Below are 14811 nucleotides of genomic sequence, written 5' to 3'. Positions count from 1 at the left end.
ATAACTTTATGACCAAGAAGGTAGGAGCCTCCTATTGGATAATTAGTTCATGATTATAAACAAGTTATTTAGGACAAACTGATGCAATGAGGAGCTTCTCAGTTCATCTCCATGACAACACCGGGATTCACGGGGCTCCGGTAGTGAACACCGGGAGTCTAGAAACTGGTCGTTGTCTTCGGTGGTTTTCGTGGTTTCTCGGGTCTCGTCCTCGGTAAATAAGTGGCGGAACCAGAGACCGTGATGAATCCTCCCGGTGGCTCGGACTGTCATCCCGGGAGAACCGGGGGAGAACCGTGACCAGGTGAGTCACCGTCACCGGTAAATTCCGCTGTAACATTTTCATTTGTTTGATTATTTATTTTTTTCTTATGATTAGATTCTTTTGATCTTCTGATTCGGTAAAAATGGCGGTGATCGAGGCTCCTCCCGGTGTTCACCGTTATCCTGCGTCACTCACCCCGACGTCCGTTTACAAATCCAGAAATTTTAGGTTTTCCGTTGAGTAAAGGTTTGAAGATGAGATAAATCATTGAAAGCGCGTTTACCTCGAGGTGCTGTGATCTCCGGGGACTTTTTCGGCTCGTGTCATTTTCCTAACTAAATGGAAATTTGGTGAAAGTTCAATACAAACGCTTAGGGGAAGGTAAACTAAAACTCACTGTGCTAATAAGATGGAAGTTTAACGATTTAACGTGTTTAACGAAACCCGAATTTAAACCGGACTCATACTGCTAAAGGTTTTTTAAAAAATATTTGTCATTGTTTTATAGACAGACACGATGGAATCTTATTCTTGTTCATATTTTGAACGGGATTCGGATTGAAGCATCTCCTGAGGAGTTGCGTTAGCAAAGAAATCACAGTCATAATGAGACGGCAGCTTTTATATTTAATGTGTTTAACATATGCCGAATTCGACAGGGATTCATCCTGATGAAGAATGTATAAAACTATGTTTATATCTTTTATGGCTCGTTGCCCAGAAGCGATGGGATCTATAAATGTCGTCATTATGAACGGGATTCGGATTAAAGCCGCGCTAGTGAGGGGCGCTGTCCGGCCTCATGGTGCTGAAACTGATCAGGAACACCTGGATTCTCTCTTCCCCCAATATTTATAGACTCCGACTGAACAGCGGACGTTTAATGTGTATAAAGAATAAACTGACGGTTTTCTGGTGCTGTTGTCTCTTCTCAGACCGAACAACATGTGGAAGAAAACATTTCTGCTGCTGCTTCACAGCGTCGAAGGTAAAACACGAAGACACAGGTTTTAACAGCCTGATAACAACGATATCATTCTAAACACAGACCTGGACCCAGAGATGTATCAGTGCTAAGCTATCTTTCACTGCTACATGGCTGCACTGTGCTCATTATCTGTAGTAGCACCATTAGACCACTAGATGGAGACAAAAGGTTCAGATTCTTCGTGTGTGTTCCAGCTGTAGTGGCGTCTCCATGCTGGCAGGGGGCGTCCTTCTCTGAGGCGGTGGTGTCTCCTGCCGTGGAGGGCGGTGGTGTCCTGCGTGTTCCGGGGGTGGCGTCCATGCGTGGGTGCGTGGCGGCGTGCTGCGACCTGCCCGGGTGCGACCTGGCCTGGCTCTTCCGGGGCAGCTGCTACATCCTGAGCTGCCAGCAGAGGGAGCACTGCAGACCCCGCCAGAGCCCCGGGGCCGACTCCTTCCTGGCCTTCCTGAGGGGGGCGCCCCCCCAGACCCTGATCCTCCGTGGTCCGGGAGGGCGCTGGAGGCCCCTCCCTCGGCCCTCCCAGGCCCCCGGGCTCCTGGAGGCCCTGGAGGACGAGGGGAGGAGAAACCAGGAGGAGGGATCAGAGGGGGGAGGAGCCAGGAGACGGAGCAACGCGGAGGAAACGGTGAGAGAGGAAACCTGCTCCTCCTCCTCCTCCTCCTCCTCCTCCTCCTCCTGTTGATTTAAACCTCTTTCTCCTCTCATGTTGCTGAATCCAGACTCTTGAACCCAGAACAGTGTCTGACTCCGCCTCCTCTTCTCCTCCCTGTTCCGTCACCACGGCAACGGAGACAGGTGAGTGTATAAAACAGGGAAATAATAATATAGAAAACACCCGCTAGCTGCTAGCTTCTAACTGACTAGCTGCTAGCTCACTAGCTGACAGCGCTAACTTCCTTCATTTTATTCAGAGCAGCTGTCAATCAGGATGTAATAGCATTAGCATTAGCTAACAGTGTATTACACAGAGCAATAGTGGACTCTTCATCAGCTTCATATGGAGACACGTCACATGTAATGGAGGGGGGCGGGGCTTATGACCTGCGCTGTCACCGGCCACTAGGGGGCGACTTTTATAACCTGAGATAATGTAACACATGGAAGAGACCTGCCGTCACTGGACAGGCTGCTGTACGTCCATCTACCGAGGCATCGGTGAACGGCTCCACCCAGTGGCCGGAGGTGTCACACATACGGCTCCTGTTTCCTACGTTTTATTTTTCCATTTAACGTCACCGATCATTTCACCATTTCGCCCGCTTTCCAGACGATGAATGCTAGCAACACAAAATAAACTCTGATTACGTAGGGTTTGTATTTATTAGTGGTTTGTTTTCATTCAATGAATGAATGAATGAATGAATGAATGAATGAAACAGCGCCCCCTGCTGCCTGGAGGCCGTTTACTTTTATCTGTTGATATTATTTTAACGCATCTCACTCTTCTCCAACAGAAACTACAGCACCACCAACCCCGACCATGACCTCTGACCCCCCCACCACCTCCACTGTGAAGTCCGACCCCCCCACCACCTCCACGATGGCTTCTGACCCCCCCACCACCAGCACTGTGAGGTTTGACCCCCCCACCACCTCCACAGTGACCTATGACCCCCCCACCACCTCCACAGTGACCTCTGACCCCCCCACCGCCCCCCCCTCCTCTGCTGCTGGTTGGAGCCCAACGAGCTGGAGCACGTCGTCGCCTCCTGCTGGTGAGTCAGATCTCTGATCTTAGAGCAGGAGAGGGAGGTCTGACTCCTCCTTGCCTCCCTCTGGATGAATGAACTCATGTTCTTTGCTCCTGGGTCAGGGTCAGAGGTCGGGGGTTCAAGCCGTGGTCCGGAGGCCGTGGTGGGTCCTGACAGGAGGTTGTTTCTCCCAGTGAGCAGCTTGTTGCTCAACGGCAGCGGCAGCACTGACAACCACGGAGTCAGCAGCTACCGGTGGGAGGTGGTCAGGTAGGTGGGACATAATCAACCAATCACCCCCCCCCAACCCCCCTACCCCACCCACCTCAAACCCACTCCTCCTCCTCCTATGTTTCCCAGTGGGCCTCCCGGGCTGAAGCTGGAGGATGCTGACCAGGCTGTTGCCACGGCGACGGGTTTTCGGACGGGGCGTTACACCTTCAGACTGACGGTCTCTGACCAGGAGGGGGCGACAGATAGCACCTCCCTCACCGTCCGGATCCAGGAGCGTGAGTCTCTGTTTCTACTTCAGTAGAAACTTCATCCTATAGATCAGTTTTTAACTTGTGTTTCTAGACCAAGTAAAACTAGACTGGTTCTAAATAACTGAGGCTTTCTCCTGAATATTGGTTCACGGAGGAAAACGCTAGCAGGAGGAGAGAGCTAGCAAGAGGAGAGAGCTAGCAGGAGGAGAGAGCTAGCAAGAGGAGAGAGCTAGCAGGAGGAGAGAGCTAGCAGGAGGAGAGAGTGCAGCAGGAGGAGAGGAGAGAGCTAGCAGGAGGAGAGAGCTAGCAGGAGCAGAGAGCTAGCAGGAGGAGAGAGCTAGCAGGAGGAGAGGAGAGAGCTAGCAGGAGGAGAGAGCTAGCAGGAGCAGAGAGCTAGCAGGAGAGAGCTAGCAGGAGGAGAGAGCTAGCAGGAGGAGAGAGCTAGCAGGAGGAGAGAGCTAGCAGGAGAGAGAGCTAGCAGGAGGAGAGAGCTAGCAGGAGCAGAGAGCTAGCAGGAGGAGAGAGCTAGCAGGAGGAGAGAGCTAGCAGGAGGAGAGAGCTAGCAGGAGCAGAGAGCTAGCAGGAGGAGAGAGCTAGCAGGAGGAGAGAGCTAGCAGGAGGAGAGAGCTAGCAGGAGCAGAGAGCTAGCAGGAGGAGAGAGCTAGCAGGAGGAGAGAGCTAGCAGGAGGAGAGAGCTAGCAGGAGAGAGCTAGCAGGAGGAGAGAGCTAGCAGGAGGAGAGAGCTAGCAGGAGGAGAGAGCTAGCAGGAGCAGAGAGCTAGCAGGAGGAGAGAGCTAGCAGGAGGAGAGAGCTAGCAGGAGCAGAGAGCTAGCAGGAGAGAGCTAGCAGGAGGAGAGAGCTAGCAGGAGCAGAGAGCTAGCAGGAGGAGAGAGCTAGCAAGAGGAGAGAGCTAGCAGGAGGAGAGAGCTAGCAGGAGGAGAGAGCTAGCAAGAGGAGAGAGCTAGCAAGAGGAGAGAGCTAGCAGGAGGAGAGAGCTAGCAAGAGGAGGGAGCTAGCAGGAGGAGAGAGCTAGCAGGAGGAGAGAGCTAGCAGGAGGAGAGAGCTAGCAAGAGGAGAGAGCTAGCAGGAGGAGAGAGCTAGCAGGAGGAGAGAGCTAGCAAGAGGAGAGAGCTAGCAAGAGGAGAGAGCTAGCAGGAGGAGAGAGCTAGCAAGAGGAGGGAGCTAGCAGGAGGAGAGAGCTAGCAGGAGGAGAGAGCTAGCAGGAGCAGAGAGCTAGCAGGAGGAGAGAGCTAGCCAGCTACACATGATAGAAAGAAACAACATGACAGCCTCTTTCCTATTGGTGGAAACATGCATCCATCAACCAATCAGGACATGATGTGTCAGTGGTTGCTAAGCAACAGTGAGGCTACATTCAGTCTATGGAGACAGGAGACAGTTTAGAGACATTTAGACATTATTACTGGTTGGACACCTGATAGTTGTGGACGTGGTCCTGAGTGGGTGGATGTTGTTCGTCCTCCTCCTGCAGCCAGGACTCTTCCTCCTGTTGCTCATGCCAGTGGAAGTCACTCGCTGACCCTCCCCAACAACTCGCTGGTCCTCAGAGGATCAGTCACCGACGGAGACCAGAACCAGCTCCACTTCCTCTGGACCAGAGACAGCCAGAGTCCTGCAGCCGGGGTCAGTGTGGAGACCAGGTTCCAGATTAGACGGGTCCAGTCCAGACAGGGGAGGAGGTGGTGACTTGTCTCTGTGGTGTCCTGGTTTCAGGAGGTCCTGTACGGCTCAGAGACCCAGGCGTCCCTCTACCTGTCGGACCTGGTGGAGGGGACCTACCTGTTCCAGCTGAGGGTCACTGACGCCCAGGGACGGTCCAGCACGGCCACGGCCACCGTGGAGGTCCGACCAGGTCAGACCTCGTCCAAACCCTCAGGGTTCACAACCGAGAACAGACAGACACGCACACAACATTACCTCAGCCTGGAGACAACAACAACAACAACAACAACAACAACAATAATAACAACAACAACAATAATAATAATAATAACAATAACAACAACAACAACAACAACAACAACAACAACAACAACAACAACAACAATAACAACATACACACACCTTGCCATGTCATAGTGACACTAACTGAAGCCAGTGAGCAGCTGCTGAACCTTCACATGATCCTGATGAGAAAATAAAACTAATGTTTCAGAACCCGGTTGGACACAAGGGGGCGCTGTCCTCCTATAAAGTCCCAGTGGACAAGGGACAGTCCTCATCTGACGAGGAAGGTGGAGCTGGTTCTGAAGGTCTGGGGGGTTCTGGTTTAACTGTCCTGTGTCTCGTCCCCCTGCAGAGCCTGGGGGGGGGGAGCAGGTGGAGCTGGAGATGCTGGTGTCGGTGTCTCAGGTCAGCGTCGCTCAGAGGGACACGGTGGTCCGACAGCTGGCCGCCCTGATCCACGTCCTGGACTCCGACATCCAGGTCCGAGCTCTGCAGGGACACTCCCACCTCAGGTACTGGTCCCCCCGGAACCCCTGGTCCCCCTGGTTTATTTTGACTCAGAAACCAAGCTCATCACGTTGAACAGGGAATGAGCTAGCTTCCTCTGTGGTGTGTGCAGCACCGTGTTGCGGTTCTCGGTTCGCGGCCCCTCGGGCCTGATCCCCGGCTCCAGGCTGGTCGGACTCCTCAGGACCCAGCTCCTCCGAGGGAAGAGTGACTACCTCCTGTTCAGAGTCCTGAGAGTCGACACCGTCTGTGAGTCTGACACATGCTAACCATGCTAACCCTGCTAACCGTGCTAACAGGCTAACCGTGCTAACCGTGCTAGCCACCTCCTCTGTTTCTCTGCAGTGTGTCTGCTGCGCTGTTCGGGGCGGGGTCAGTGTGATCCAATCACGAAGCAGTGTACCTGTGACCCCTTCTGGACCGAGAACCTGATTCGCCGTTACCTTGGTGACGGAGAGAGCAACTGTGGTAGCTTCTTCTTATTCAACAACTCTGATCAACACACGACGAATCATTTCCTCTTTTTATTTCATGAACAGAGCAACACGTTACTATGGCAACATGCATGTTAGCACCTGCTACACAGGCAGCGGGTTGTTTCTGGTCCGAAAAAACCAAGTCATAGGTCTTTGGTTGAGTCCTTTCATCGAGCTTTTCTTTCTGTTTTTACATTTCGACCCTCTTCACTTGTTGAGTTTGACTCATTAACAGCTTTTCTTTTGACTCCTGACTCCACCGACTCACTGAGACTCTCTCTCCTGCCAGTGATAACGAATTCCCTCAATTACAGTCCCCGTCAATGATGAAATAAAAGATACGTTCCGGCTCAAAAGTTGGTAAATGAAGAATAAAACATAATTTAAATCACATGGTTTTGTTTTATTAGTTTTGATTATTTAAATTAAAATATTTAACCATAAATATTTAATGGTTACTTAAAACTAAATTACAAAATAGAAAATGACCCCTCACGCCGCGGACCACACTTTGGGCATCACTGCTCTAGAGTTCAGGGTTTAGTGGTAAAACCAGACTAGAACCATCAGATCCAGGAGGAACCAGTTAGAAAACCACAAACATGTTGAACCAAACATTTCTAGAACTTAGAATGTAAATCTAACCTGGACATTTCTAAAGCTGATCAACACATTTACTTATTTACAACTATTTCCATTAAAATGCATCAAGCAACAACTGACACATCATGTCCTGATTGGCTGATGGATGCATGTTTCCACCAATAGGAAAGAGGCTGTCATGTTGCTTCTTTCTATCATGTGTAGCTGGCTAGCTCTCTCCTCCTGCTAGCTCTCTCCTCCTGCTACTCTTCTCTGCTAGCTCTCTCCCTTGCTAGCTCTCTCCTCCTGCTAGTTTCCCCCTCAGCTCTCCCCTGGCTAGCTCTCTCCTCCTGCTAGCTCTCTCTCCTGCTAGCTCTCTCCCTGCTAGCTCTTCTCTTGCTAGCTCTCTCTGCCTCTCTCTTTGCTAGCTCTCTCCTCCTGCTAGCTCCCTCCTCTGGCTAGCTCTCTCCTCCTGCTAGCTCCTCCTCCTGCTAGCTCTCTCCTCTTGCTAGCTCTCTGCTCTTGCTAGCTCTCTCCCCCTGTTAGCATTTTCCTCCGTGAACCAAACATGACGACAATATTCAGGAAAAAGCCTCAGTTATTTAGAACCAGTCTAGTTTTACTTGGTCTAGAAACACGAGTAAAAACTGATCTATGGGCTGAAGTTTCTACTGAAGTAGAAACAGAGACTCAGTGAGAAGCGTCTTGATGCTACGTCGTCTTAATTTAAAGTTCCTCACAGTAAAGTTTCCTTCATCCTGACAGAGTGGAGAGTCCTGTACGTCATCCTGACCAGCTTCATCCTCATGGTCCTGATCCTCTCCATCAGCTGGACCTTCATCTGCTGCTGCAGGAGGTCAGACATGTTTACAACCAGTCAGCTGATCCGTGTTTACAGTCAGTCAGCTGATCCGTGTTTACCCGGGTTTCTGTTTCCAGGAAGAGGCAGAGTAAAGGGAGGAAGAAAACCAAGTACACCATCCTGGACAACATGGACGAGCAGGAGAGGGTGGAGCTCAGACCCAAATTCAGTGAGTGGCTTCACATTTAAAGAGTTAATTCATTTAAACACTGCTTCATATTTTAGAACAGGTTGTAGAATTGAATGAAGACTTCCTGAATGAAACACTTGTGGCACAGATGAATTATTTGCCGTTTCTGAGGCGTTTCCTGTCTGGTCCCAGGTCTGAAACATCGCAGCACGGAGCACAACTCCAGCCTGATGATGTCCGAGTCGGAGCTGGACAGCGACCAGGACGCCGTGTTCAGCCGGGAGCGTCCCGTCCGCAGCAGGAACCGCCTCAACGCTCAGGCCGCACGCAACGGAAACGCGTTTGGATGACGGACAAATGACGGCTCACAAGACTCCATTACCCAGAATCCCTGCACTGTGAGGCCAGCGAGACGAACCCATTCAGAGACGGACTCGTTGAGGACACGAGGGGACGTGGGGGTCCTGAAGACCTGGAACCTCCGGGAGAACCTGTTTAGCCTAGCTTAGCATAATGACTGGACCTGCTAGCTAAGCTCAGCATCTCATTTACATGTTGAAGCTTCATTCTTTAAAAGACGTTTAATAGTGAACGAGGCTGGACATTCATTAAAACGAGCTCATCACAGCTTTTACAACATCATCATCTTTAATTTGTCACAAATACAAAAATCTCATTGTTTACATTAATTTGGCAACAACAACAGTTTATCACAAGGTTTTAGTGGAAGTTATTGGCTTTAACCCAGAGGAACATGTTGGACCCAGTGTTTCTAAGGGGTTGATGCTAGCGCGCTACGTTACCACGGTAACAACAGTGAAATGCGGAGAGAAGTTCAACATCTATTAACAATAAAAACAACGTCGGCGGATTTTCAGAGACCTGAACACTTCTGATTGGATGGAGGTTTCATTTTGATCCGCTAAGCCCCTCCCCCCACAATCATTTGTCCAATCACAGCTCGGTAACGGTCTCCGCGTTATTTGCTAGTCACTGTGTTGTTGCTCGTTATTTGTTGGTAAATTATTTGATTCATCTTCACATTTTAAATTTGACAAAAACACAATAAACATTTAATCTTGTTCACGAGTGTTTTCTGTCTGTTCAACACAATCTGGTTTATTTAAAGTTAAACCTGTTGTTGTTGTTGTTGGATGACGTAGTCGATCACAGATTCAGTTTTAAAGGTGCAGTGTGTTGGAACTATTGCCATCTAGTGGTGAGACCAAAACACTACTCTTGGAATTTAATGTTTTATTAGTGGATAAACACCCCTCCTCCATCACTGAGGCTAAAGCTAAAGCTAAAGCTAACGGATGCTACAGCGCCTCCTACAGGTTTAAACAGGGACGTTTGAAAGAGTAAGAAACTAAATGTTTTTCCTTTAATTTAGTTGGAGCCGTCGTCATTAAACAGATCCAGAACCAGATCCAGATCCAGAACCAGATCCAGAACCAGATCCAGAACCACTCATTTACTAGTTTTAGAAGGAGGTGGTGGGGTTGTGGAGCCTCAGGTCCTGGTTCAGGTCCTGGTTCAGGTTCAGGTCCCGGTTCAGGGGTTGAGGCCTCCGAAGCACATGTACTTGACCTCCAGGTACTCATCGATGCCGTACTTGGAGCCCTCGCGGCCCAGACCGGACTGCTTGACCCCCCCGAAGCAGGCCTCGGAGGTGGAGAGGAGGCCTTCGTTCACTCCCACCAGCCCCACCTCCAGCTCCTCGGCCACCCTCCAGATCTGACTCACGTCCTGAGAGTAGAAGTAACCTGAAAGACAGCCAGCGTTAGACCACCTCTACGCCCCCCCTCTGGTCCCAGAACCTGAACTCCATCAGACCCGGATCAGGTTTGACTCCTCCCATAGATCTGATGGGGGGAGGGGGGGAGGGTCTAAAGGGACCGGACCAGTTTAAACAGAATAATTAACTACAACTAAGGACAACTACACAGCAAGGACATTAGAGAAGGTCTGGTCCTGGGTCTAGTCCTGGGTCTGGTCCTGGGTCTGGTCCTGAGTTTAGTCCAGGGTTTAGTCCTGGGTCTAGGCCTGGGTCTGGGTCTAGGCCTGGGTCTAGGCCTAGTCCTGGGTCTAGTCCTGGGTCTGGGTCTAGTCCTGGTCCTGGTCCTGTAATGATGGAGATTTAAACCGGGTCTGACCTGCCAGTCCAACGTTGGAGGCGTTAGCTACAGACAGAGCTTCTTCTTCTGTGGTGAATCTGAGGATGAGGAGCAGATGGAGGTTAGAGGATCAGTGTGTGTGTGTGTGTGTGTGTGTAGTATATATGTGTGTGTATATGTATATGTGTGAGGGGGAGGAGTCAGACCTGATGACGGGCAGCAGGGGTCCGAATGTCTCCTCCTTGGTGCAGATCATGTCCGTGGTGACGTCCGCCAGCAGCGTCGGCTCCATGAACGAACCCTCCAGTCGCCCCCCCCCTCTCAGAAGCTTCGCCCCACGAGACACAGCATCAGAGACCTGCTGGACCACCTGAGGGGGGACACCAGACCACATCAGACCCCTCCAGACCACACCAGGTCCTCCTACAGGGGGGGGCCCCTGGACCAGTCCAGGATGTGGGTCAGAACCGGTCCCAGAGGCTCCAGTCATGTTAAAATCATTAACACTGGCTCCATATGAAGGTTCCCCACTAGGGGGCGCTCTGCCCCCCCCGGTCTACGTCACCTTCTCTGCGGCCCTGCTGTTGATGAGGGGTCCCTGGGTGGTTTCGGGGTCTGAGCCGTGACCCAGACGGAGCTCAGCGTCCATCGCTCGGCCCAACTTGTCCATGAAGCGGTCGTAGATCCCGGTCTGGACCAGGAACCGGTTCGAACACACACACGTCTGCAGGAGGAAGGAAAACCAGTTCATGTGAGATGATGTGGATTCAGATTAAATCAGGTTTAATCTCTATTGACGTGTTTCACTGTTCAGACTCGAGCTGGTTTGTCTCCAGCTGTTAGCCGCGTTAGCCCAAGTGCTAGCAGAATCCCCGGCTAACGTATGCTTGGCTTGGTTCATGTGCTGTTTGAAGCTGGAAAGAAAACTCCTTCCTGCAGAGTGTGATGATACTTTATGTGTCTCCACTGGTCCCTCTTGGTGTCTTTGTCCTCAAATGTCCCATGGAGAGGACCAACGTGCTGTTTAGCGTCTTCCATCTTTATGGGTTGGTTCTGCTGCCTGTCACTACCGGATCAGCTGGTGCTAACGCTAACGCTACTTGGACAAACTGAGACACGTTCACAGTCGTTCTGCTGCAGATGCTTCATTAATCACATTCATCAGATGATGATTAATTAACGTTAACGAGTTAATATTAAAATAAACGTTGAGCAGCGGCGGCCATGTTTGTAATCAATGCTTTGATTGGCTCGTCTCACCTGTCCCGAGTTCCTGAACTTTGAGGCCATGGCTCCGCCCACTGCCTTGTCCACGTCAGCGCTGTCAAACACGATGAAGGGGGCGTGGCCTCCGAGCTCCATAGACGCCTTCTTCACGGTGTCAGCGGCCATTTTCAACAACAGCTGAGGAGAGATGTAATAAAACTTAGAAACACTTCTTTCATTATGAATGAGAAGATCATCGTGCGCTAACGAAGATGCTAACGAGTTAAAACTAAAAACTACAAGGAAACGTTAACAAGACGACGACAATATATTAAAAGATCAGACATTTAAAGTCTCAGAAAACTATGAAGTTAAAAAAGTCTCATCTATGTTATTGACCTCTGACCTTTTACTGATACATTGTAAATATTTAGCATCTAGCTACAACTATGAAAGATAAAAATGTGACCAAATCAAAGATGGCTGCCAACAGGCAGGATGCTGGTAAATCGTTTAATTCAGACTGTTTAATAAAATACCTATAGTCCAGCGCCTCCTGGTGGATCATTAGTTCAACAAGTTCTTTAAGACCAACTGATGCAATGAGGAGCTTCTCATTTCTAGTTAGTTATAGTTATAGTTATAGTTATAGTTATAGTTATAGTTCAGGGAGCATGAGACCAGACCAGAGTCCAGACCTGAACCCAGAGAGAATGTTTGGGATGAGCTGGAGACTCTGACATCATCAATACAAGATCTGAACTAAAAACGCTGGATGGAAGAAACCTGGAGACACTGGAGAAGGTTCTGATTGAACCAATGGAGTCAAAGCTGGAGGAGCTCCGCCCACAGACTAGAGGGGAGGAGCTCCGCCCACAGACCAGAGGGGAGGAGCTCCGCCCACAGACTAGAGGGGAGGAGCTCCGCCCACAGACCAGAGGGGGTGGTGTTTTATTTTGGTGGTGACTTTATTTCTGTCCAGGTTGTGTATGAGATTTAACACCTGCCGGGTTCTTTCCAGTTTATTTTGATTTTATTAATAACCCTGTCCAGCCAGCGGGGGGCGCTGCAGGCTGTCTGACCTTTCCAGTGGCGGTGGAGCCTGTGAAGGAGATCTTGGCCACCAGGGGGTCGGTGCAGAGAACCTCCCCGACCGACGGAGTCTTGTCCCTGGAGCAGGGCACCACGTTGAAGACCCCGGCGGGGATCCCGGCCTGCTCCGCCAGCTGAGACCAACACAAACACACGAAGAAGAAACGGTGACGTGGAGACTCGTGGTTTCATTCGCTCCTCATCCAGATGTGGGCTGTACCGACCTCGGCCAGGGCCAGAGCCGACAGCGGCGTGTCCTCGGCCGGTTTGACCACCACGGTGCAGCCGGCGGCCAGAGCGGCTCCCACCTTCCTGGTGATCATAGCGCTGGGGAAGTTCCACTGAAAACACATCAACAACAACACTGGTCGGTTCTGTCTGGAGAGAGGAGACAGGAAAACTGGGCGAGTGGTTTGGAAAGCTGCACCTGTACGGTCCACCTCACTACACCTGATTGGACCTTAACGAACCTTATTGGACCTTAACGAACCTTAACGAACCTTAACGAAGCTTAACGAACCTTAACGAACCTTAACGAACCTTACTGGACCTTTCCAGGGACGGTCATTGATTAGATTTTATGAACTTTCAGTTTCAGTTTCAGGACCGGCTGCTTCTCAGTGCCAGTTCTCCCTAGTGAGAGCTGGACTCCTATTGGCTGCTCACCGGGGTGATGATGGAGGCCACTCCCACCGGCTGCTTGAGGAGGAGGATCTTTCGGTCCTTGACGGGAGACGGGACGATGTCTCCGTAAACCCTCCGAGCCTCCTCCGAGAACCACTCCAGGAAGGAGGCGGAGTAGGCGATCTCCCCGAGAGACTCGCGCATCGGCTTCCCCTGAAACACACCAACGGTAACTTCCTGTGGAACTATTTCTCTAGTGGAAAGAAGTTCCACTCAGTCTGGAACTACAACTGCAGAGTCACAGCCAGAAGTATGTGGACACCGCTGGGTCTGGGTCAGATATTATTAAATAATGTTTGAGTCCACATACTTTTGGCTCTGAAATGATTCCTTTAATTAATCCATCGATGATACTCACAGATTCGAACGTGATCAGTTTGGCCAGATCCTCTTTGTGCAGCGTCAGCAGATCAAACCATTTCCTCAGCAGGACGCTCCTCTCCTGCAGGACAGCCAATCAGAACGCAGCACGGGAGCCAATCAGAACGCAGCACGGGAGCCAATCAGAACGCAGCACGGGAGCCAATCAGAACGCAGCACAGGAGCCAATTACAGGTCAAAACTTTCTGTCCCAGCTGTTTTATTCAGGTGTGATGAAATGCTGTAAACTCAGGATTCTTTCACGTTAATAGTTTATTAACACACATATATATATATAGTTTATATATATGTTTTATTCAAGTGTTGTTTTTATTTTGTTTGTTTTGAGCAAGTGACCAGAGTCAAATTCCTTGTATGTGCTCACATGGCCAATAAAGCTGATTCCGATTCTTTCACCATGAACGAACAGAAGAGAAATCTGAATCTAATCAGTTTCTGGTGTGGCCCCCCTTTACCTTCCAGACAGCATCAGGTCTTCTAGGTCCACTTGGACACAGTTCTTGGTTCTTGGTTCTTGGAGAACTAACCCCAGATCTTCCTCAGTTAATCCAGACTCCTCCATGATGCTGAGACCAGGGCTCTGGGGGGTCATGCTGTTCTTGTTTCCTCTGAAGATAGTTCTTAATGACCTTGTCTGGATGTTTGGGCTCTTTGTCCTGCTGCAGGATAAATGTGGGGCCAGTCCTCCTCCTCCCTGATGGTCTGGATGATGGATCAGTATCTGCCTGAGGACCAGACTCTCCAGGAGCCTCCACCATGCTTCACTCATTACTGGAGCTCAACAAACATCATCAGTCCAGATGTTTCTGAGCCCAGTTCCTAGGTTCTGGTTCTGGTTCTGGTCCATGGTGGAGTCTCTTGGTCTTGTTTCCATGTCAGAGGGATGTTTGGCTGCAGCTCTTCCATGAAGACCACTTGTGTCCAGACTGGTCCAGACAGTAGCTGCTGGACCTGGGTCAGTTCTGAGCTCATGTCTCTGCTGGACGTCTTCACATTTAGAAGAGAAATAATCTACACGTGTTTTTCATCCTCTGAGTTTCCACTGAGTCTCTGATCCTACTGGACCCTGACGTAGAGCCAGAGGACCTAGACCCTGACGTAGAACCAGAGGACCTGGACCCTGACGTAGAACCAGAGGACCTGGACCCTGATGTAGAGCCAGAGGACCTGGACCCTGACGTAGAGCCAGAGGACCTAGACCCTGACGTAGAACAAGAGGACCTAGACCCTGACGTAGAGCCAGAGGACCTAGACCCTGACGTAGAACCAGAGGACCTAGACCCTGACGTAGAGCCAGAGGACCTGGACCCTGACGTAGAGCCAGAGGACCTAGACCCTGACGTAGAACAAGAGGACCTAGACCCTGACGTAGAGCCA

At 50.6% G+C, this 14811-nt stretch overlaps 2 protein-coding genes across 2 annotated transcripts in view; one reads left to right on the top strand and one right to left on the bottom strand.

The window, feature by feature from the left end:
• The first annotated feature begins 68 nt into the window (after positions 1–68).
• kiaa0319 (KIAA0319 ortholog) lies at positions 69–9036 on the top strand. The gene is made up of 15 exons (XM_047597933.1): positions 69–304; positions 1201–1253; positions 1448–1878; positions 1973–2048; positions 2708–2968; positions 3067–3214; positions 3305–3453; positions 4922–5073; positions 5164–5302; positions 5750–5909; positions 6017–6153; positions 6250–6372; positions 7728–7818; positions 7902–7993; positions 8147–9036. The coding sequence occupies exons 2-15, from the start codon at positions 1211–1213 to the stop codon at positions 8302–8304; spliced, it is 2160 nt and encodes a 719-aa protein (XP_047453889.1). The 5' UTR covers positions 69–304; positions 1201–1210; the 3' UTR covers positions 8305–9036.
• The window catches only part of aldh5a1 (aldehyde dehydrogenase 5 family, member A1 (succinate-semialdehyde dehydrogenase)), a 7874-nt gene continuing 1646 nt past the window's right edge, over positions 8584–14811 (bottom strand). Inside the window, exons 2-10 of the mRNA XM_047597934.1 lie at positions 13412–13495; positions 13036–13206; positions 12594–12710; positions 12360–12503; positions 11332–11475; positions 10637–10795; positions 10278–10441; positions 10111–10169; positions 8584–9720 (exon numbers count right to left, since the gene is read on the bottom strand). Of these exons, the coding sequence (XP_047453890.1) occupies positions 9509–9720; positions 10111–10169; positions 10278–10441; positions 10637–10795; positions 11332–11475; positions 12360–12503; positions 12594–12710; positions 13036–13206; positions 13412–13495 (1254 nt within the window). The 3' untranslated portion in view covers positions 8584–9508. The remainder of the gene's footprint in view (positions 9721–10110; positions 10170–10277; positions 10442–10636; positions 10796–11331; positions 11476–12359; positions 12504–12593; positions 12711–13035; positions 13207–13411; positions 13496–14811) is intronic.

Source organism: Mugil cephalus, chromosome 11, assembly GCF_022458985.1.
Source record: "Mugil cephalus isolate CIBA_MC_2020 chromosome 11, CIBA_Mcephalus_1.1, whole genome shotgun sequence".
Lineage (NCBI taxonomy): Eukaryota > Metazoa > Chordata > Actinopteri > Mugiliformes > Mugilidae > Mugil > Mugil cephalus.
The sequence above is the reverse complement of the archived record's forward strand: the minus strand, read 5'-3'. Positions and strand labels throughout refer to the sequence as shown.

Coding starts and splice junctions, on each gene's coding strand:
- kiaa0319 (XM_047597933.1), top strand. CDS start 1,211: ATGTGGAAGAAAACATTTCTGCTGCTGCTTCACAGCGTCGAAG. Junction 1,254..1,447: donor GCTGCTTCACAGCGTCGAAG/GTAAAACACGAA, acceptor TGTGTGTTCCAG/CTGTAGTGGCGTCTCCATGC. Junction 5,074..5,163: donor GCCAGAGTCCTGCAGCCGGG/GTCAGTGTGGAG, acceptor TCCTGGTTTCAG/GAGGTCCTGTACGGCTCAGA.